Raw genomic sequence first — 18678 nt, forward strand, 5'->3', positions numbered from 1 at the left:
TGATCCCACTTCTACAGATACGACAATCAACAACAACAACAAAGATAGCAGCTAGTCTATTCTTTTAGTCTTACCACTTGCCTTTGATACTCTTTATACCCTTTATACATCCGTTCACCGAATAGGGCACTAGTAATGAGATGCCATGATTCTTGCATTGTAGTTGTACACGTATCAATATACTGATTACACTAGATATGTTTGATGATCGAAAAATGCTCTAAACGACCCCTACATGATCATATACCACCTTATTATGCCAATAGCCGGTGGATTCCACCCAGGCGCAACAAGCTTTGACTCCTAATACACATACACGAACTCGTCGTTTTTAAAGTCGGTCAAGTCAAGCAAGGCTGTATAAGTAATGTTAGCGATGCACAGCAGGTTAAAACATAAAAAAACGGAGACATACCATTCTGACCGAGCCTTCCGTCCACGTCATCAGCACCATAGGCTTCGTACTTGTTGCTCATAGAAGTATCCTTGATGTATTGAGGTTTGCCGACAGCAACACGTTGTCTCTGCCTCTGTTTGTTAAGAGCGAAAAGAAGAGCCGCAGTGATACCGACACACGCCATCAAGGCACAGAAGATACCGAGAGTGGCTTTGATACCAGGAAGATAGTGAGGCTTGTCCTTGTCTTGGAAGAGCCTGTGCCAAACAGTCAGCTTTCGAGTAATCCATGAAACACGCTGAATGCGCCGACTCACAAAGGACCAATGATATTACCAGCGGAAGATCCGGCGTTGTATACACTCATAAGGAGAGCCTTTTTTGTTTGACCACCAGTGTTGGCAACGATCCAAGATACGATGATTGGATTGGCGCCGAAAAGGAAGGCAAGGAGATAATATCCGACAAGAGCAGGAGCTTGCTTCAAAACAGCTGCGGCATTCTCGACATACAAGAGAGCGAGACCAATGATAACAGGGATGATAAAAACGGCGAGGACAGCTGACTTGAGCTTGAACTTGTACGCGCAGTAACACCCAGCCAGAATCGCGACGAACTGAAGGAATCCGAATGGCATATTGAGCAGAGAGGTGATCCTGCTGTTGAATCCAAAGCCCTTGATGAGCGTCGGCCCAAAGATGTTAGTCACTGAGGCGCCAACATTGAGGAGAAGAGAAATCGCCAAGAAAAGATAGGACTTGGGATCGCAGAAGAGTTCCCAGACGTGAGATACTTTGAACTCGTTGGAACCGGTACCTGTTTGGTTCGCACGGAGTCGCTCAATGCCTTTGGCCTTGTCTTCTTCCGTAAGGAAACGAGCCGAAGCGACATCGGCATCGACGAACATGTAGACGATTGGAGCTGTAACACAGGTGATAATCCCACAGACAATGAAAATGAGTTGCCAGGACTTGATGTGAGGGGAGTCGACGTGGCTGAGACCGAAGGAAAGAAGAGCGGCCACGATAGTGGCAAGACCATTAGTCGAGTACCAGACGGCCACTCGGACAGGTTGCTCAGATCGACGGTACCACTGAGAGGTAAGGAGAGAAAAGAGCGGAAGACAACCAGCTTCAAACAGACCCAAAATGGCTCGCGACGCCATTAAACCGCCAAAACTAAGTCCCGTTATCAGCACATGCTTTATTATCAGGATACACAGATAACTGCGCGTCACGGATCATTAGGTAAAAGGAAAGTCTACTTACTTGTGAGCCGCGGCCATGCATGCTTGAGCGGCACCCCAGCCGAAAACCATGGCAGGCATGAGATATCTGGCAGGAACTTTGACGATTAAGTAGGACGAGAATGGCTGCCAAGCCAACTGGACAATGGCATTGATGGAACCAAGGAGAGAGTATTGGTTGTTAACGAGATTTGTGTCCTCGGAGAGACCGAAAGTGTTGGCATAACCCAATACCTATAGGTGGCAAAATTAGAAATAATAATAATACATGTCTCGAGCAAAAAGCGCTTACAGTCTTGTCTAGGATTTGCAAGAAGTACACCCATGCTAGTAAAGACAAAATGTACTTGTCGGTTTTCCTCCTAATTCGCGCATCCTGCAACAAAAAGTAGTCAGCACCTGCGCATTTTAAGGTTCGGAAAATCCCGTAAACTTTTTTTTCTTTGTTTCAAAACAAGAAACTCAGAACCACTAGAGGGAAAATTCGTTACTCACATCCTCTTGTGTGACTTCTACTCGTTCATCACCAATGTATTTCAGGGCATTGTCACCATGCTTGACCTCCTCCTGGGTGACATGGTGTTTGGTGTAGTGATCTCCCGACTCGACATGCTCGATGCTGACTTTGTCGTCAACTGCGGCCATATTGGCTAGAATAATATGTGTAAAGGGGAGAGAGTGAGTGATTGGGCTTGTTATATGCGAGTGGAGTAGTGGTGCTTAAGAATTGAGTGGCTTTTCAGTTTATTGCGAAGAAGGGGCTGTGGTGTTTGCAGATCGCTATTATATACGCGAGAGGAAAAGCGCGATAAAGCATTTGGAGAGAAGCGGCTATCGACGGCTCCTCTCAAAAGTTTATTCCGATTCGGGTACGTCATGTTTCCCCATAAAGGCTGCCAAGGCCCCGCATTGGGACCCTGAGGTGCCCCCTCGTAACTAATCTAAGCTTCAGAAGAGGGCCCCACCCTCAGACCGACCCGACCCGATTTTCCGACTTCTGGCTAACGATGGTAGGCGGAGGAGAATCTCAATTTCAGGCCTCAGACGCTAAAAAGGAAGATCCTCATGACAAATACCAGCGACCAGCGTCAAATTAGGAGTACGCTTATTATTATCTCGGACACAAATTGGGTAACTGCGTGGCTGCTGATATGACTGTTCTGAAGAATCAAATGTGGAATAGCCGTCCAAAAGCGAAGGCAGTTACATACTCAGCTAACTATCATTGATATACAGGGCAGGTTTATTCTTCAGGACAATCGTCATAAGAGCTACGTATGTGTGATATCTATCAGAATGGTAAAGAGAGTCAGATCAGCCAGATCAGCTTGAGGAGGCAGCCGGCGCCGTCTGGGAGCTTACAGCTCAATAGCCCATTACTGCCTGGAGCTGCCGTGCCTACTAATGATCACCATGCCACTAATCGGATCGTGTACCGAGTACAGTACCATAAAACATAACTGAGCCGGACAATTTGACTATGGTAGCATTATCATCACTACTAGCCAACCGGGATAACAGCCAATGGTCCAAACAGGAACCCGATAACTATTTTCTGCCGTCTGTTTGATCTCGTCGATCGCTGATGTCTTTGTCTTAATAATGCCTTTTTTTAAGTCTTACGTCTTACTTTTTTTTAGTGTGGCATGTGGCAGAGCAGAGAGCAGATAAAAAGGCACGTTGTTCGACGGCTACTCTCGGTTATAGCATTATAGCACCGCATGTCAGCGCTTATAGACATTAGGCATGCTTTCGTTATATTATTGTACCCATTAAGGACTATCACTACTCAACACTGGCGAAAGAGAAGAATGAAAACTCCTATCACCCCCGCGGTCCCCATCTTGAAAACTTGAGACCCCATGGGATATCCCATGGGGATCAGGGAAAATTGGGTGGAGAGGGGGGTAACTGAATTGGTTATTGGCCTAATGGATAATTGGGTGATGAATGGACTTACGAGCAAGACTTATTCACCTAGAATACAGCTTGCAGATAAGTAATAACTAAATAGGTAGTCTTGTTTAGTTTACCTTTCGACGACTGACGTGGTGGATGATGAAGAATGGGAACACATTTAACGAATATAACGAATATAAGCGGCCGATGCTTAGCTAGACTAAGCAAGAAAAAAGGCTGTGATCTATACCATGGAAGAAACAACCAAGTAATGCAGCAGTAGCGACGAAGGACGACTGTGTACGTAGGGAAAACTATACATCCCGACGTGATGATATTGTGTCGGCCTCGCAATTTAATACACCATATAAGTACTGCTGTAAGTAGCAGCAATGATACCAGAATATCTTTTACAAGCCCAAGATAAGCTCAAGAGGGGAACAACATGCTTAACACTTATGATAGGGGAAAAAGGTTAATGGTATCGGAGTTTGCTTGCTTACTGATGTTTGATGCATGTATGTGACTGACAAGCGTACGTACGTATGTGATGAATAAAGAAACGGCTATAGACTTTCGCCGCCGGCACTCATATATTTCCGCTATGCTAATCTCTAAATTTGCTGCAACAAGGCCGTTGCCGTTGGCCGCGGTAGACTGTTCGGAAAATTGGATTAAGCCCTAAATGAATTCGCAGCTTCCACTTGCAATTTTTAGAAGAACGACCAACAGTCCTGAATCTTGTCCGTCGATAACCGCTGGCGCCTTTCATCAGTCGTCCAAGAAGGCGGGGAGAAGGAGGTAGTTAGCCGATAGACAAGAGGCCATCCGACTATTATTAGTAATCAACCGGTCCCAGCTCTCCAATATTGATGTCAGATGAAGCTTACTGAGCTGTGTAGACCGGACCGTCACAACCTCTAGCCTTTTTATCTCATATGACCCGAAGACGGGATCTCCTCCAGAGGCAACACCAAATCGGCCCGGACGCAGTGAACAAACATAATTGGCAGCAATCAATGACATTTTACAACTGTAAATCATTATCACAACAAGCTGATATCGACCTACAAGCCACAAGCTATATGACTAACACATCTTCCAAATCTCATGCAACACAGATCACTCCCTTTAATCATCCGAATCGTCCATACGACTCTAATATCAAAAATCAAAACCAGCTGCTCTGAACACCTCCAGATTGGTACCGGGCCTCGCTTTAGCTGCCAGATCAGGCAAGTCCATGGCGATAAGGGACTTGCGCAAAGTACCCCAAAGGGCAGCAGAGTCATTAGAAATCTGCTGGCTGTGCCCCTCGGTCTGAGACGAATGAAGAGATAAAGCGGCGAGGACTAAACCGCAGTCAGCAAGCTAGTCGAGTAAGGAAAATGAGATTAACATACAGTGTTCGGCAGCTTCACGATGTACTCCAATATTAAGACAGGCAACTCCGAGATTGGAAATCGCCCTTGTGAATCCAGGCTTCAATTCGAGTGCACGACGATAAGCATCGACCGCTTCCTCGGATGATCCACCATTGGCCAGTGTCGCACCAAGGCGATTCCAAAGGAGGTAATCCTGTTGTGAATCAGTAGACAGCGAGAGGTCAGTAAAGGGTCAAGCACTCACTTCAGGACGTTCCTTTAAGGCCGCCACCCAACAGTCTCTAGCTTGGTCATATTCCCCCATCATGTAAAACAATGTTCCTAGTCCGACTTGAACATCTGGGTCGACTTTTTCGCCTTTTTGATACTGTTCCCTTGCTAGCGCGAGGAAAGAATCCGCCATTTGCTGATGAAGAGCCCAAGGTGAGGCAGTGGAGGAGGTAAGAAGCGGTGAAGACGTCGTAGGGGCAGGGCCGGCATACGCTGGATGTGTGAGACTCAGGAATCTATGCAGAGTTGACAAGGCGGCCAGATCAAGGGATTCATTGACATATGATATCGCGAGGTTCTATTATGATTTCCGTTTTAGTTCGAGCCAAGGCGCAAAGATATGACTTACTGTGAGCATCTCGCCGGCAACACCCTCCTTTCCTGTGATTCCTTCCTGCTCCAAAGCCTTGCTACCCGCTTGGAACGCTTCAAGAGCCTTTTCTTCTTTTTCATCCATTGCATGGACCCTACCCAATGTTGCCCATGCTTCGGTCAGCGATACGTTGATTTGGATCCTTTCCTGCGGCGTTGAACGCGTAATGAATTGCTCAATCATAATAGCAGCTTCCGACAGAGAGCCTCCGGATGCCAAAAGGTGATTGGCTTCAGTCCAAAGGTAGGAAGCAGAAAGCGACGCCAGGTGTTGCGAAGGGGAACCTCGAGAGATTTTATCAGGATTGAAGTATTCGATGCGTTGATATGGAACTTACTGAAATCATAACTTCCTATCAGAGGTATGCCGTCGTCTCTTGCAGCTAAGCCTTGTCCCATCGCTAACCGTTCGTCTTGAAGGAAATCGGTTTGTTGATCAAGACTCGCTTGACCGACATCAGGTTGGTTTAGGCTCTCATTCAAAACGTCGAAAAGATCATCCTCATCATTCGTGAACTATTATTTGTTAGATTTGCGAACCCCAACGGAGAGAAAACAGATTATATGTACCTGAGAGAAGTCCCTTTCCCATTCTGCCAGTTTATTTAGTCGCTCTGCTTCTGGCTTCAAGCTTTCCCAAACTTTTTCGAAATCGCCCTTAGCCTCCTTGATTTCCTCTGCATTATCTACAGTAGTTTCCTCCACCGTTTCTTCAGCTGCTGGCATCTCCCTTTCCTTTCCCTTCCCTTTCGCATCCATCTGTTCCGCTGTCTGAGATGTCGCTGCATCGGTAGCTTTCCAATCTTCTTCAGCTCGAGCAAAAAGGGCTTCCATCTGCTTTGGGTCTAATTGGACCTCGGGGGAGAGAGAAGAAGCCGGTGGTCGCTGAAGATTTTGGCCGTACATCCGGGAGAAAGACGGCTGATAATTGATGCCCATGCCTTGGCTCATGCCCATGGAAGCGCTCGGCATGTCGCTGGAGTACGGAGGATTGTGGGCCATTTGATGGCCAGACCCGATAGCCCTCTGTTTCCCCTTCTCTTGTGAAGACTGCCATTCTTCATATCCGTTGATCCAGTTACTCTCTTGGGACGGTGGTGGGACCCATTGAACTGGAGCCCGAGACGGAGCCTGAGTTATAAAAGGAGGGGACTTGAGCCCATTGGACATCGCTTCATTCCATCCAGCCTCAAAGCTAGATCCCAATGGCAAATGCGAAGCTGCAGGCATTGGAGAAGCACTGCCGCTCCGACTGGATTCTGCTAAAGCAGCTGACAAATGAGAGAGATTGAATGGGTGTGGGGTGGGATTGGCATGTCGTGCGATTGGTGCTTGACCTTGCGGGTTAAATGATGGGGAAGACCGGAACGTATTCAATTGCGTAGATGATTGGGGTACAAGGCGATCCTAACCGATTTTACCATCAGAAGAGGCCATTGAAGAAGTGGCTTACCTTGAAAAGAGAGTGATCCGCAGCTTCCCTTTGAGCGACCTGTTTAAGAGGGTTGGAGGGGCCGCAATCAGCGCCGTTGAGGAAGGATTGCATTCTGATCTGCGGTGTGCAATTTGTGGTTAAAGATCGAGCTGCTGGTGCAGAAATGACGAACGAGGAATTGTAATGAACGACGACAGTTCAGAAAACGGATGGCCGCGTGCGGGCCGGTTATACGTTATACAAGGCATACCCGAATCTGATGCCGCTAATCCTTTTTGCAGGCGCTCCTATATAAGTAATTGATCCCGTTATTCGGGTCCAATCTATGTATATTATGCTGCATACTGTTACAAGCAATGAACATCTTGGTCACTGATAGTACGTACAAGCACTACTAACGGTGCACGCATTGCTCTATGTTGCCCTGCGATAAGAAGGCCGTGATGAATTTATTTCCTCATCTTCGCCCTGTGACTCGATTGCCCAGTCTTCCTCACTCTCCGTGTTTGCCGTCAGACTACCTCCCAGCGAAATCACAGTGAAAATCAATCCCACAGTAATGACAAACCTCCATATCCCTCCGCCTCCTGCATGTTTTTCTTCCTTATCTCCTTGACTTGGCCTTCGCTTTCCCCATCCTGCACGATCCGTCGTACGAGCATTGGGGGCGTACGAATAATTATACCCGGGAGAGTACTGCCAGTTAGGTGGTGTTCGATGACCAAAGGGGTTGTATGTCTCGGTCTTAGGTCGCCAACCTGGGGGTGGATGTGAGGAAGCGTGTTGACCATGCCAGGCCCTATGTGGGCCTTGCGCTGCACGATGTAAGTATGGATCATTTGGGTGGAATGAAGAATGATGTGCGGGATTGGAAGCATGGGGCCGGCGAGGAGATTGGGAAGCTGGTGTTATTGAGAGATCATACTGCCGTCTGCAATCTTGTCAGACAATACCCACTCAAGCAAGGCTTCCGGAAGCTTACCTTTTGCTTTCATCACCCAGCGTCGCGTAGGCATCATTGATTTCGTGAAACTTGGATATATCGCCGCCAGTCTTGTCAGGGTGGTATTTTTTAGACAGCTGCACTTCGCCATTAATCAGAGCGTCGATTGTCGATTAGAGCTCTTCATATCTGGAGCTCATTATGCACACTTACCTCATAGAACTTCGCCTTGACCTGTTGCTTGGTCGCATTCTTCGGCAACATGAGGGCATCATAATGACTGCCCTTGGATCTGGCGGCACTTCGAGCGCTGGAGGCGAAACAGCGTAATCTCTCCTTCCGGCACACCTCTACCGGTATTTTCAGAGCTAAAGACCCCCTCGGGAACATTCTCTGAGGTGGTCGTACGAGGTGTGATGGGGTAGAGTAGCAGTTCGTCGTAGCGACACCGAGATGTGCGTGACGAGGACAGCAGAGAAGAGTGGATACTAACTCCTCAATTATCTTATTCCGACGGAAGCAAGCATCGGCAGTGCCCGCCTCCACAAATAATAAACCTGACCACATGCTCTTTTCCTTCTTTCCCTTACTTCTTGCCGCCTTGCATCAATACCCTATATTCATCGTTCAGAATATCGCCTATATTACCAAAAATCACCCTCAGACTCACACGGAAAGTCTGTTCCAAGATGGCAATGTCGTCCAGCAAGCTTGCGGACTTGAGACAATTGATGAAGGAGCAAGGCGTTGATGCTTAGTGCGTACAATGGATCTATCACCTTAACGGCACTGATAAGATGCAGTGTGGTACCTTCGGAAGACGCTCGTAAGGCATATACACCTACATCTCTAGCTGGTTATGGATTGACTGAGCCTTTCTGATTGTTATTTCTTGTCAGACGCTTCCGAATATCTGGCACCATGTGACGCACGACGGGCCTATATTACAGGATTCACCGGGTCTGCCGGCTGTGCAGTTATAACCCATGACAAAGCGCTTTGCTGGACTGATGGCAGATACTGGCTTCAAGCAGAGAAGCAACTCGGTGAAGGGTAAGTAGACCCTAAATGCAGAGTGGTCACATACTGATCTGTTTCAGATGGGCATTGATGAAGAGTGGGCTGCCTGAAGTTCCTACTTGGGCCCAATGGCTTAGCACAGTAGATATCAATCTTCAATTATCTGAGAATCCATCTAACAACGTTATCAGGAAGTTTCACCCAATTCCTTGATCGGTATTGATCCCACCGTCATTCCCTACTCTGAAGCACTCTCACTCCTCTCTTCCCTTCCCTCATTGTCTCCTGCCCCAAGTGCAGCATCTCCTTCAAGACTCATCGCTACTCCAAACTTGATCGATTCCCTTTGGGTGCCTCCTTCCCGTCCCCTTCGACCTTCTCAACCCATATTCCATCTGGCCGATAGGTACACTGGGGAACCCGTCTCTTCCAAGTTGAGGCGACTGAGGGACAAGCTTATAAGGATAGGGAGTCCCGGTACAGTTGTAGCATCGCTTGATGAGATCGCTTGGGTGTTCAATTTGAGAGGAGCGGACATTCCTTATAACCCTGTAAGCCTCGGTCGTGACAAATGAAATTTCAGTTGCTGAAAGAGGGGCTTAGGTATTCTTTGCGTATACCATCATCACTCCGGATGATTGTACCCTCTTTGTCTCGCCTTCCTCTCTCACCATTGAGGTTCGATCCTATCTCCACTCCAATGGAATAGCCGTTCTTGACTATTCTCATGTGTGGACTTCACTTGAAGCTTGGAAGAAGAGGGTCAAGTTTGACCAAGAGAATAAAAGCAGGGAGCAAAGAGATGGTGTGAAGCGGGCAAGGCTCGAGGAGGAGGCAAAGAAAGAGGAAGAAGGAGAAAGGCTGAAGAAAACAGACAAGATCTTAATTGGAAACAAGACGAGTTGGGCTGTTGCCAAAGCGGTTGGAGAGGTAAGGCATGTGGATACATATGCGTCAAACAAATCTAATTATTGAGCAGGATAATGTGGAAGTACGACGATCTCTAATTGAGGAGATGAAAGCCAAGAAAAACGCGGTATGTCTTTGGCTCTTTCTTAGTATTCGATATTTGCTAACATGCATGGATTCTTGCAGACTGAAATTGAAGGCTTTCGCCAATGTCATATACGTGACGGGGCCGCCCTTGTGCGATATCTTGCTTGGCTGGAAGAAGCGCTTGAGAATGGAGAAAGCTGGACGGAGTATGATGCAGCGACCAAGCTTGAAGATTTCCGCAAGTGAGTTTACCGTCCCTCATTTCAAAGTCTTGTAAGCTGACTGTTCAATAGGGAAAACAAACTTTTCATGGGACTTTCATTTGAAACCATCTCGTCTACTGGTGCAAATGCCGCCGTCATTCATTACTCTCCGCCCGCAGAGGGGAGTAAGGTGATTGAAAAAAAGCAAATGTACTTGTGTGACTCTGGCGGTCAGTACTGCTGGTATTCAATGGAGACCAACGAGCTGATTGACCTTTTAAACATAGCCCAGTACTTGGATGGGACCACAGACGTAACTCGAACACTTGTAGGTCCAAGCGCGTCGACGTCAATCGACGTCTTTCAGGGAAGCTAATGCGTATGTAGCACTTTGGCACACCCAACGAGGACCAAAAGCGTGCATTCACCCGAGTGGTGAGTTGCATCAAATGATAGGTGCCGAATTAGTAGCTGATCCATGTACATTAGTTACAAGGACACATTTCCTTAGATACTATCGTTTTCCCTCAGGGTACAACTGGTAAGTCAATTTCTCTTGTTGTGATGATCTGAGCTGATTACTTGCTTAGGCTATATTCTGTAAGGGATTACAACACGATGACCGGGAAGGTGCTGATGCCTGTTTAGAGATGTACTCGCCCGTCGAGCTCTTTGGAGTGAAGGACTGGACTACCGGTATGTGCCTTTTTACAAAGCATCGTTATGCAACTTATGTATTTGAATCTTGACATTAGCCATTCAACATCCCACGGCATTGGTTCTTTCCTCAATGTCCACGAAGGCCCTCAAGGTATAGGCCAACGACCGGCGTACAATGAAGTGCCTTTACAAGAGGGTATGGTTATCTCGAATGAACCCGGCTATTATAAAGATGGTGAATGGGGGATTCGAATCGAAGGGGTGGACGTCATCGAGAGAAGGGAGACGAGGGAGAATTTCGGTGGTAAAGGGTGGTTGGGATTTGAAAGAATCACCATGGTGAGTTATGCGAACTACTTGATGTGCCAGCGCTCATTTTCCCATCTTTTCAAGTGTCCTATCCAGACAAAACTTGTGGATTCTTCGCTGCTCACCATCGAAGAGAAAGACTGGCTCAATGAATATCACGCAGAAGTCCTCGCAAAACTAGCGCCGGTGTTGAAAGAGATGGGAGACGAAAGAGCAGGTAAATGGCTGGAAAGAGAGTGCCAACCTCTGTAAGAGGGGTTTTTTTTGGACGCGATGAAGTCATGTTCCCCTCGTGACAAGCTTCTTTTTCGTTCTCATGACGGTACTCATTCCCTGCATTACAAGGCAAGCTATTGGTACGCGTGTTTGATAAGCTATCGTCTGCTTCGAGATACATGACTTTCTTTGTTTCCTAAGGTGCTATCTATATTTGGGTTTCAAATAAGTGGTTTGTAAGTTACAGCCGGTTCGGAGAATGTGCAGTGTCGTTCAATATGCGTGGTGGTCTAGCTGATCCAACATTCCATAATTCCTACGGCAGGGTTCTTTTGTCGACGCGTCGTGTTTTATGAGTCCGCACAAACACTCAGATGCCCGGTCGTCAGCCTACACAGTTGGCTGCTCACTACCCCCAAGCCTCCACACATCGGTAATTACGTATAACCCCCAGCGACGCAGGACTGAAGTGAGCGAGGAGATCGACAAGAATGCTCCTTTTTTCTGCTCGCCATCACTTTTGTTAGCCACTCAAACTAGCATAAAGCACTTGTTATTTCCTATTACCAAACACTTATCTCCCACCTTGTCAGAGGAATAGACGGCTTGTAGAAGAAAAGGACCAACATGCACGCGCCCAAAAGCCGCTTGCTGCGAGACTATCGTTAAGCGCAGAATGCAAGCGCGAAATTGTGGAGGGCGCAACACGGAAGAGAGGCGCAACACCGACCAAAGGACGCTCGATACCTTTCCCAGTTCCGCGCAGGAGGCGTGACGGACGACATGGATCAGGGACGTGCAGAACGCTATCGCCGCCAGTGCCACCGCGCCGAGGGTCTGTACAGAAACAGCGCTGGCCAAAGAGCACGGGTGTCGTCTCTGGCCCGCTTGGGATATGCTTTCACAGTCAGCGATCCTTGAGATGTACTCTGCAACGACGCAGCCTACAACTGTGCCGGACGCCCCAAGTGCAAAGCATGCAGCGCTACAGCGGGTATATGAAAGCAGGGCGAATGCAAGGCGTTTGTGGAAATAGCAGTGGGTGCAGGATGCAGTCTTTCGGACTCGAGGGAGGTGTCGATCTGGCGGATACGACGCTGGGGCTAGCGCTGTAGCTCCGGCAAAATACCACAACCCCACAGCTATATATCCCCACCCAGTTCCCCGCCACTTGCTCTTCTTCCTTCCTGCAATCACACCATTATGTCCGCACTCGCGCCCCACCACGCTCGCTCTGCTTCGTTCGACAACAGCGCTCCTTCCCTCGTCCGGACAGACTCTACCGACTCTCCTCTTTCCGAAGGTATAGTGACGCCCCTCCATTCCGGGTCTTCTTCCCCAGTGATTCGCTCTTCCACTTATCAGTGCAACTGCTCCCGCGGTCCGGGGCACGATGACCCTGCGAGATTCCTCGACGAGTGCAACCCCTTCCTCGTAGCTGACAACGATGAGGATCACGAGGAAAAAGGGGCTGGAACCAAACATACTCCTTTGTTCTCCCCACCGGCTTCAGTCCGATGCACTGTTACCAACGTACAAAAGGTTGCTTGCAGCCCAACGCCACCCAACACGCTTGCTGGCAGCCCTAGTCCATTCCTTCACGCTACTATCACCAGCACCGAAACTACTCGACCCAATCAACCTTCAAGCGCGCCCCAGCCTTCTCAGCGATTGACGGACACCTTGTCCTCCCTACCTCTTCCTTTCTGCGCCAACAAGTCGTCCCATCGACCTCATCTTCACATTTCCGTCGACAGTGAAGAGGAGTCCAGCCGCTCCTCTGTTTTAACCACTCCAATTACTCTTAGTCGGCCACCCTTGCCTTTTGGCGTATCTGCATACTACCTCGCGAAACCGGAGCTTGCTAAACGCCGTCGTTTTGGCGACTCGAAGCAGGATGTCGCTCTGTCTGCTGTACTTCTCAATCGCGAGTCCAAGGCATACACTGCTCCAGTCAAGTTCAAAATCGAAGCGCAGCTTGATGGGTCGTTGCTGGAAAGAGATTTGAAGGATGTCCCAAGCAAAAGAAGAAACGTCAGCTTGCCTGTTTACGAGTGCAAGCAAGGCGTACAGGATCAGGTAGGTAGTATTTCGTGCACTCTTTTTTTTATATAATGGCTAATATTTTGATAGGAAACTCCTGATGAAAGTACTGCCATGGGAAGAAGCAAAGTTTTTGTAGGCAAGAAGCGAGTACAGTTTGCATCAGACGGCGTTTGTGAGGTAAGCCATCTGGTCAAATTCATATTTATCATAGACTTACCTCGCCACCAGACTGTGAACTCTCAGTCCAACGCTTCTCTAATCGCCAGCTGGCAGCAATCGGACCTCTCGACGTCCTCCTCTCAATGCACCCTGAACGACTATAACGATGACCCTCAATACGCTTTGGAACGTCAAACCGCCCATCAACCACCATTGCAAGAAGCAGAGGACGAGTCTAAAGATCACATGTCGATTGTTTCGGACATGTCTGTTACCGTCTTCCTCACCGTACTCCACCAGATTGAGGTTGATATGGTCAAGCAGTTTGGTCAGAAGCTCATTCCTTCTTGGCTCGTAGGGTGGATGCGATGGGTCAAGACTGTCTCGGAATCCCAATCCCAATCTCAAACACAAACACAATCACAGTCAGGATGCTGTGACAAAGTGAACCTTGAGGAAGACGATGAAGCTTTCGTGATGGAGTGTTTCTCAAGTTTTGAAGGTAGATGCCTTTCCCCTGGTCTCGAGCTTCAAGTGGCCTGAGTATCACCTATTCATTCTCTTTGCCCATTGTATAATATCGCCGGAAGATTCGCGTTAGGTTGTACCCTCTTTACCATTGTTTTCAGTTTCGTGGATAATTATCACCAGAGTTGTACCCCGTTACTTAGTTACCCGTTTGTATCATTCCGAGATGTATAAAAGTTGCATGGATTATACACTGCGAGCTATATTACTATGAAGATTGTCCAAAGCTAAAAGACTGTCAGATGGAGGGATTTCTTATCGTTCCCTTCTGTCGATTATACATACATATAAAACTTGTCCTACAGCTACAATAAAGTCCATGTATTCTTGTTGCCTTTTTTTTTTTCTTCTTGTGATCGCCTGAAAAATCCCAAAAACCTGCCTGTTAAAATAGATGCGAAACCCCAAAAGTTCGATTAAATGAAACCAGACTCAGTCGGGCATATCTCACAGATTCAGTGTTCGTTTACTTTCTTCCTTGTCAATTCTTCCCTCTTCCTTTTTTTTTATTTGCTCTCCTTTTGATTTTCCTCCTCGTCTCCCGGCTCTTCCACAAGCGTATTGTCCATCAACCCCCTGCCCGACGCCTTGCTGGGGCTGGCCATCCTATGACCATTCTCCCTTCCAGTCGTCGAGCTCGACGACCTCTTCCCATCTTTACCTCGCTGCGCCCCAGGCACGCTGAAGTAATCGCTCGTTCTGATATCATACATTGGCGAAGAATCAAGGTTCATCGTCGAGAATCGGTTGCTGGGCGGACTGGGGAAGGGTCCAGACATGCCCAAGGAAGGACTCTTATTATGCGAATGGGAATGTGATTTCGGATATGACGACGGGAGAGGGGAAGGATATGGACCTGTGGTTGCTGGCCCTGTGGCGGGGAAAGAATCAGAGGCGCTGGATGTAGGTGGGTCAACGAATGGCGAATAAGAGGTGCTCGCGCTCGCGCCTGCGCCTGCGCTCGTCCGACCAGGTGATCGCCCGCGAGTACCTGGCGTTGTGCTCTCAACCCCAGGAGAAAGTGGGTCGACGTTATCCACAAGAGTAACGCCTGCTCCTTCGTCTTCGCCACCAACACTCTTGCTCGCTAGCGATCTCGCTATAGAGCTCCCTCGGGAAGAACGGCGACCGGTACCTTCCATGCCACCGCCTTCTTCCTCTTCTTCCAATGCTTCGGGGATGTATCCCAAACGAATCGAATCTGCACCCTCGGTACCGCTGACCCACGACTCCTGGTCATTATAGATATCGTATCCCTCAATCATACTCTTCTGTCGGAGGGTATCAACGTGTTTCCTGCTTCGAAGCGTAGACGTGCTGTGATCTGAATTTCGTCCTTGAGGACTCGGTCGTCGTCTTCGTCCAGCAGTCTGGTACTCTACTACTCCTGATGCACCAAACTTGCGTCGGAGCCAGAACCACCACGCGCAAAACGCTGCAGCTGCAAGCACAAAAAAGCCAATCACGCTGATAACTGCAATAACAGCGGAGGAAATGGCTCGTTTGCTTGTATCGCCTTCTGAAGCGTTGCTACCGCCAGAGTTGGTTGAAGAGGAACCACCACTACTCGACTGGGCTTGGTCGGACGACACGGTGCCGAGGGATTCGTGCAGGACTCGGACAGAGTAAAAGTCTTGCGAGGCGACGGAAGCGTTGGTCAAAGGTACAAGTCCGACAGTGGGTTGCCAAGTTTTGTGCTTCTCTGTATCGGGATAGCGGTAGACAGAGTAGACATTTTTCAAGAACGAGCTCCCTAGGATACTACAACGATATTAGCGAGTGATAAGTAACAAATGTGAAGGAAGGAGTTTACAAATCGCCAGAGTCACCCAAGTTATCTGAATACTGGATCATCCCGATGCACGTCTTTTGACTCATATCCGCCGGGTCCGCATATGTCATATCAAGTGGGTGGACTGGTATCTCCTGCCCGGCGATCGTAAACGTCAAAGCGAGCTGCTGAGTACAACGCATACGATCTGATTTGCCGTTAGCTCAATCTCAGTCCTTACCCCAATCCCTATAGCTGAAGCAAACTTACAAAGTCCATCAGAGCTTGAGGTGATACCAAAAGCAGAGTATATCGAATCCGCATACGACCTGCTCGAAACTAAGATCTGTACACCACCTGAATCCAGCACAGCCAACGGATAGTTTCTTGATGGATAAACTTTGCTCGCACCCAGCGCTATACGTTTTGTCGTCGCTCCTGTCCCACTCTGCTCATTGCTAAAAGTCGTGACCGTCAAGGCCTGCATCTCCACTCTCCAATGCAAATAGCCTGTACTGCCCAAGTTGGGTTGAGCGATGATGGGCGTGTAAGTGAGGTTACATGGCGACGGGCAGTAAGTGGGATCGATAGCACCGATACCAAAGGTAGAGGATGTACGGACATCCTGTCGACGTTCGAGCGAGAGAGCAAACAGTCGTTTACTTGGTGCTGAAGGCCCAGAACCGAACAGGTTATCGAGAAAAGTAGCACCATCGGGGTTGGAGCTGGTCGTACCTCCGATTTCGTCGAGGATTGTTGAACTGGCCGGCACTACGTCGAGTATTAGCTACAATGACAAAATCAAATGTTTTGAAAAGATATACAGGCCAGGCCAAGGACACCAGAGAAATTCCCCCCTTCCAAATCTTCATTTTCGACATCGGTTGCCCCGACTGCATTTTGGTCAGCTCGATCCCTACATTTTCCAGAATCACGACTCACCAAAAGCTTGGAAACCAATTCCGAAACCTGCCAAATTCACTTCTTCCCAAAATATTGTGCCTTCCACAGATCCAGATTGATACGTCAAATTGGCGTCGACTCCAGAATCCAGGGAGAGGGAATTGTCAAAGAGATACGGCGAATTCCGACAATCGCTCGATGAGCAGTCGGTGGTGGCAACCCACTAACTTGATGCGTCAGTATATGTCCTGGAAGATAACGACATAATTTACCATGTCCGATGATCCTAAATCCACTTGCAGATTGACATACTGGGTACTCCCGTCCTCCTCATATAAAGCTCCTTTCCGAAAAGCCCTCTTTCGTCTAGAATTATCGTCATCATGTCCAAAAGCCATTTCGACACTGTACACCGCCTGCGTATCACTAGTCCCCCCCATCGTCATATTCAACACCACCCCCGGGACATATGCAGAGGACGTGGATTTCGATGCAGTAGCGGTGTCAGTCTTTTTCGAGGCAGAATAAGACCATAATGAAGTGAAGCTTGGGGTATATGCTTGTTTTGTCGAGGTGGAATGGGTTGAGGACGTTTTTGATGACCATACCGATGTGCTCGTACGATTTGAAGTGTAGTACGGTTCGGAGGCGTTGAAAAGAGAAGTTGAGGCGTTGTATTCGGAATATGTAGAGGTTGAGGATGGGTTGTAGGAATATGATGAATTTGTAAAAGAGGCGGTGGTCGCAGGATAGTAATCAGAAGTGAATGTCGAAGCGACGCTTTCATTATACGTGGACGATGACGACCCATGCAAGTCTCCTTCATTCTCCTGCCGTCTTGTCACTTCCCAATTTTTCAGCTTGCTTCCATTTAATCTGCGCATTGCAGCTTGTGTGACTTGTGGTTTTCGAGCGTCAATCGGGTCTGCTGGAAATGTATCCAAAAATGGACATGAGGTTGAGCATTGGATTGACGGTCTGAGTGAAACCGTAGGTACCGGGATGGATTGGTAGACGTATGGCCTTGAGCTGGGTCCAGCAACGTGTTGGTCCTCATCTCGAAGGATACGCATGGCGCGAGGGTAAGGGAAATGTGTCTGTTTAGGCAGAGTCGTCAGTTCGCCAAGCTTTGACACGAAGACTGGTGGATGACGACGCGGGAGGCGAAAAGAACGTGTTATACACTGGGGATGATAGATCCTTGAACTGGCACTGTGTGGGGACGACCTCTGACAGTGAGGAAGGAGACAGAGCCATCCGCTATTCGACGATACCCGGCACAGCCTCGCCGGACAAAAGTAAACTAAGACTCACCTCGTTGTTCCCGCCCAATCACACAATGTGTATTTCGAGCTCCTCCCAGTGTGTGTATTCAGAACTGGAGATGTCGGGTACGCGAGCAGTAACGGCACATGAAATGCGATTAGAAAGTGAATGGGCGTCCAAGTGCGAGCGTCAGTTGATTAATGGCCTTTGTGACAAAAAGCGGTGAGGGCTGATCAATTTCTGATCGGAAGTACGTCGGATGACTGGTCGAATAAGCCGATGACTGGCGACTCGGTCGGTGTGGCGGTGAGGATGCCGAGGGCTGAAGGAGACACGGATAATTGAGGCGAATGTGGGTTTGTGGATGGACTGAAGAAGGATACGGATTATACGGACTGGACGAGTAAACGAATAATAAAATGAATAATAGGAGAGAGCGAACAGGGCGGAAGGCGGAGGGAGGGCGCACGAAAAGAATTCAACCAGCGCAAAACGACTGGGAAATCAGGGACACAGGAACAACTGGGGTAGGGCAGACCCCTCTCCGCGTCAGGCATATTTTATTTCTCCGACACCATTCTTTTTTGGGATCCGCAATTTTTTGTGGACATCTATGTATGTGATCCAGTCTTGAGTGTGCGCTTCGCGCGGAGTG

At 48.3% G+C, this 18678-nt stretch overlaps 6 protein-coding genes across 6 annotated transcripts; 2 read left to right on the forward strand and 4 right to left on the reverse strand.

Moving 5' to 3' along the window:
- Positions 1-146: 146 nt before the first annotated feature.
- CNK02660 (hypothetical protein) lies at positions 147-2380 on the reverse strand. Its single transcript, XM_567865.1, has 6 exons — positions 2138-2380; positions 1935-2018; positions 1665-1876; positions 714-1574; positions 416-654; positions 147-356 (listed from the first exon to the last, which is right to left on the reverse strand). Exons 1-6 carry the CDS (start codon positions 2285-2287, stop codon positions 304-306), a joined length of 1599 nt encoding a protein of 532 aa, XP_567865.1. The 5' UTR covers positions 2288-2380; the 3' UTR covers positions 147-303.
- A 2083-nt stretch (positions 2381-4463) lies between these two features.
- On the reverse strand, positions 4464-7181 carry CNK02670 (peroxisome targeting signal receptor, putative). Its single transcript, XM_024658089.1, has 7 exons — positions 7022-7181; positions 6139-6975; positions 5907-6084; positions 5546-5853; positions 5171-5494; positions 4945-5119; positions 4464-4893 (listed from the first exon to the last, which is right to left on the reverse strand). The coding sequence occupies exons 1-7, from the start codon at positions 7112-7114 to the stop codon at positions 4706-4708; spliced, it is 2103 nt and encodes a 700-aa protein (XP_024513781.1). The 5' UTR covers positions 7115-7181; the 3' UTR covers positions 4464-4705.
- Positions 7182-7326: 145 nt separating this feature from the next.
- Positions 7327-8407, reverse strand: CNK02675 (hypothetical protein). The gene is made up of 3 exons (XM_024658812.1): positions 8160-8407; positions 7986-8083; positions 7327-7934 (listed from the first exon to the last, which is right to left on the reverse strand). Exons 1-3 carry the CDS (start codon positions 8334-8336, stop codon positions 7418-7420), a joined length of 792 nt encoding a protein of 263 aa, XP_024514646.1. The 5' UTR covers positions 8337-8407; the 3' UTR covers positions 7327-7417.
- A 149-nt stretch (positions 8408-8556) lies between these two features.
- On the forward strand, positions 8557-11569 carry CNK02680 (cytoplasm protein, putative). Its single transcript, XM_567867.2, has 16 exons — positions 8557-8703; positions 8750-8772; positions 8846-8999; positions 9047-9107; positions 9158-9517; positions 9570-9896; positions 9946-10002; positions 10062-10204; positions 10256-10395; positions 10453-10493; positions 10553-10600; positions 10655-10706; positions 10756-10765; positions 10814-10861; positions 10921-11164; positions 11219-11569. Exons 1-16 carry the CDS (start codon positions 8636-8638, stop codon positions 11384-11386), a joined length of 1944 nt encoding a protein of 647 aa, XP_567867.1. The 5' UTR covers positions 8557-8635; the 3' UTR covers positions 11387-11569.
- Positions 11570-12135: 566 nt separating this feature from the next.
- On the forward strand, positions 12136-14244 carry CNK02690 (expressed protein). Its single transcript, XM_567868.1, has 3 exons — positions 12136-13429; positions 13484-13573; positions 13625-14244. The coding sequence occupies exons 1-3, from the start codon at positions 12554-12556 to the stop codon at positions 14096-14098; spliced, it is 1440 nt and encodes a 479-aa protein (XP_567868.1). The 5' UTR covers positions 12136-12553; the 3' UTR covers positions 14099-14244.
- On the reverse strand, positions 14245-18443 carry CNK02700 (endopeptidase, putative). Its single transcript, XM_024658090.1, has 7 exons — positions 18072-18443; positions 17030-17854; positions 16797-16980; positions 16679-16747; positions 16125-16625; positions 15897-16062; positions 14245-15844 (listed from the first exon to the last, which is right to left on the reverse strand). The coding sequence occupies exons 2-7, from the start codon at positions 17828-17830 to the stop codon at positions 14590-14592; spliced, it is 2976 nt and encodes a 991-aa protein (XP_024513782.1). The 5' UTR covers positions 17831-17854; positions 18072-18443; the 3' UTR covers positions 14245-14589.
- Positions 18444-18678: the final 235 nt, after the last annotated feature.

The sequence above is a fragment of the Cryptococcus neoformans genome, assembly GCF_000091045.1.
Source record: "Cryptococcus neoformans var. neoformans JEC21 chromosome 11 sequence".
Classification (NCBI taxonomy): Eukaryota; Fungi; Basidiomycota; class Tremellomycetes; order Tremellales; family Cryptococcaceae; genus Cryptococcus; species Cryptococcus deneoformans.

What these genes read in the sequence shown, in the direction of transcription:
- CNK02660 (XM_567865.1), bottom strand. Translation starts at nt 2,287, where the DNA reads ATGGCCGCAGTTGACGACAAAGTCAGCATCGAGCATGTCGAGTCGGGA. An exon ending in TAGAAGTCACACAAGAGGAT is followed by an intron (nt 2,019 to 2,137) that starts GTGAGTAACGAA and finishes TTTTTGTTGCAG; the next exon opens with GATGCGCGAATTAGGAGGAA. An exon ending in TGCAAATCCTAGACAAGACT is followed by an intron (nt 1,877 to 1,934) that starts GTAAGCGCTTTT and finishes TGCCACCTATAG; the next exon opens with GTATTGGGTTATGCCAACAC.
- CNK02670 (XM_024658089.1), bottom strand. Translation starts at nt 7,114, where the DNA reads ATGCAATCCTTCCTCAACGGCGCTGATTGCGGCCCCTCCAACCCTCTT. An exon ending in GGGAAAGGGACTTCTCTCAG is followed by an intron (nt 6,085 to 6,138) that starts GTACATATAATC and finishes AACAAATAATAG; the next exon opens with TTCACGAATGATGAGGATGA. An exon ending in TTGCCGGCGAGATGCTCACA is followed by an intron (nt 5,495 to 5,545) that starts GTAAGTCATATC and finishes AAATCATAATAG; the next exon opens with AACCTCGCGATATCATATGT.
- CNK02675 (XM_024658812.1), bottom strand. Translation starts at nt 8,336, where the DNA reads ATGTTCCCGAGGGGGTCTTTAGCTCTGAAAATACCGGTAGAGGTGTGC. An exon ending in TCAAGGCGAAGTTCTATGAG is followed by an intron (nt 8,084 to 8,159) that starts GTAAGTGTGCAT and finishes GGCGAAGTGCAG; the next exon opens with CTGTCTAAAAAATACCACCC. An exon ending in CTGGGTGATGAAAGCAAAAG is followed by an intron (nt 7,935 to 7,985) that starts GTAAGCTTCCGG and finishes ACAAGATTGCAG; the next exon opens with ACGGCAGTATGATCTCTCAA.
- CNK02680 (XM_567867.2), top strand. Translation starts at nt 8,636, where the DNA reads ATGGCAATGTCGTCCAGCAAGCTTGCGGACTTGAGACAATTGATGAAG. An exon ending in GAGCAAGGCGTTGATGCTTA is followed by an intron (nt 8,704 to 8,749) that starts GTGCGTACAATG and finishes GATAAGATGCAG; the next exon opens with TGTGGTACCTTCGGAAGACG. An exon ending in AGCGTGCATTCACCCGAGTG is followed by an intron (nt 10,601 to 10,654) that starts GTGAGTTGCATC and finishes CATGTACATTAG; the next exon opens with TTACAAGGACACATTTCCTT.
- CNK02690 (XM_567868.1), top strand. Translation starts at nt 12,554, where the DNA reads ATGTCCGCACTCGCGCCCCACCACGCTCGCTCTGCTTCGTTCGACAAC. An exon ending in AGCAAGGCGTACAGGATCAG is followed by an intron (nt 13,430 to 13,483) that starts GTAGGTAGTATT and finishes ATATTTTGATAG; the next exon opens with GAAACTCCTGATGAAAGTAC. An exon ending in CATCAGACGGCGTTTGTGAG is followed by an intron (nt 13,574 to 13,624) that starts GTAAGCCATCTG and finishes CCTCGCCACCAG; the next exon opens with ACTGTGAACTCTCAGTCCAA.
- CNK02700 (XM_024658090.1), bottom strand. Translation starts at nt 17,830, where the DNA reads ATGCGTATCCTTCGAGATGAGGACCAACACGTTGCTGGACCCAGCTCA. An exon ending in TGGTGTCCTTGGCCTGGCCT is followed by an intron (nt 16,626 to 16,678) that starts GTATATCTTTTC and finishes TACTCGACGTAG; the next exon opens with TGCCGGCCAGTTCAACAATC. An exon ending in CTCAAGCTCTGATGGACTTT is followed by an intron (nt 16,063 to 16,124) that starts GTAAGTTTGCTT and finishes ACGGCAAATCAG; the next exon opens with ATCGTATGCGTTGTACTCAG.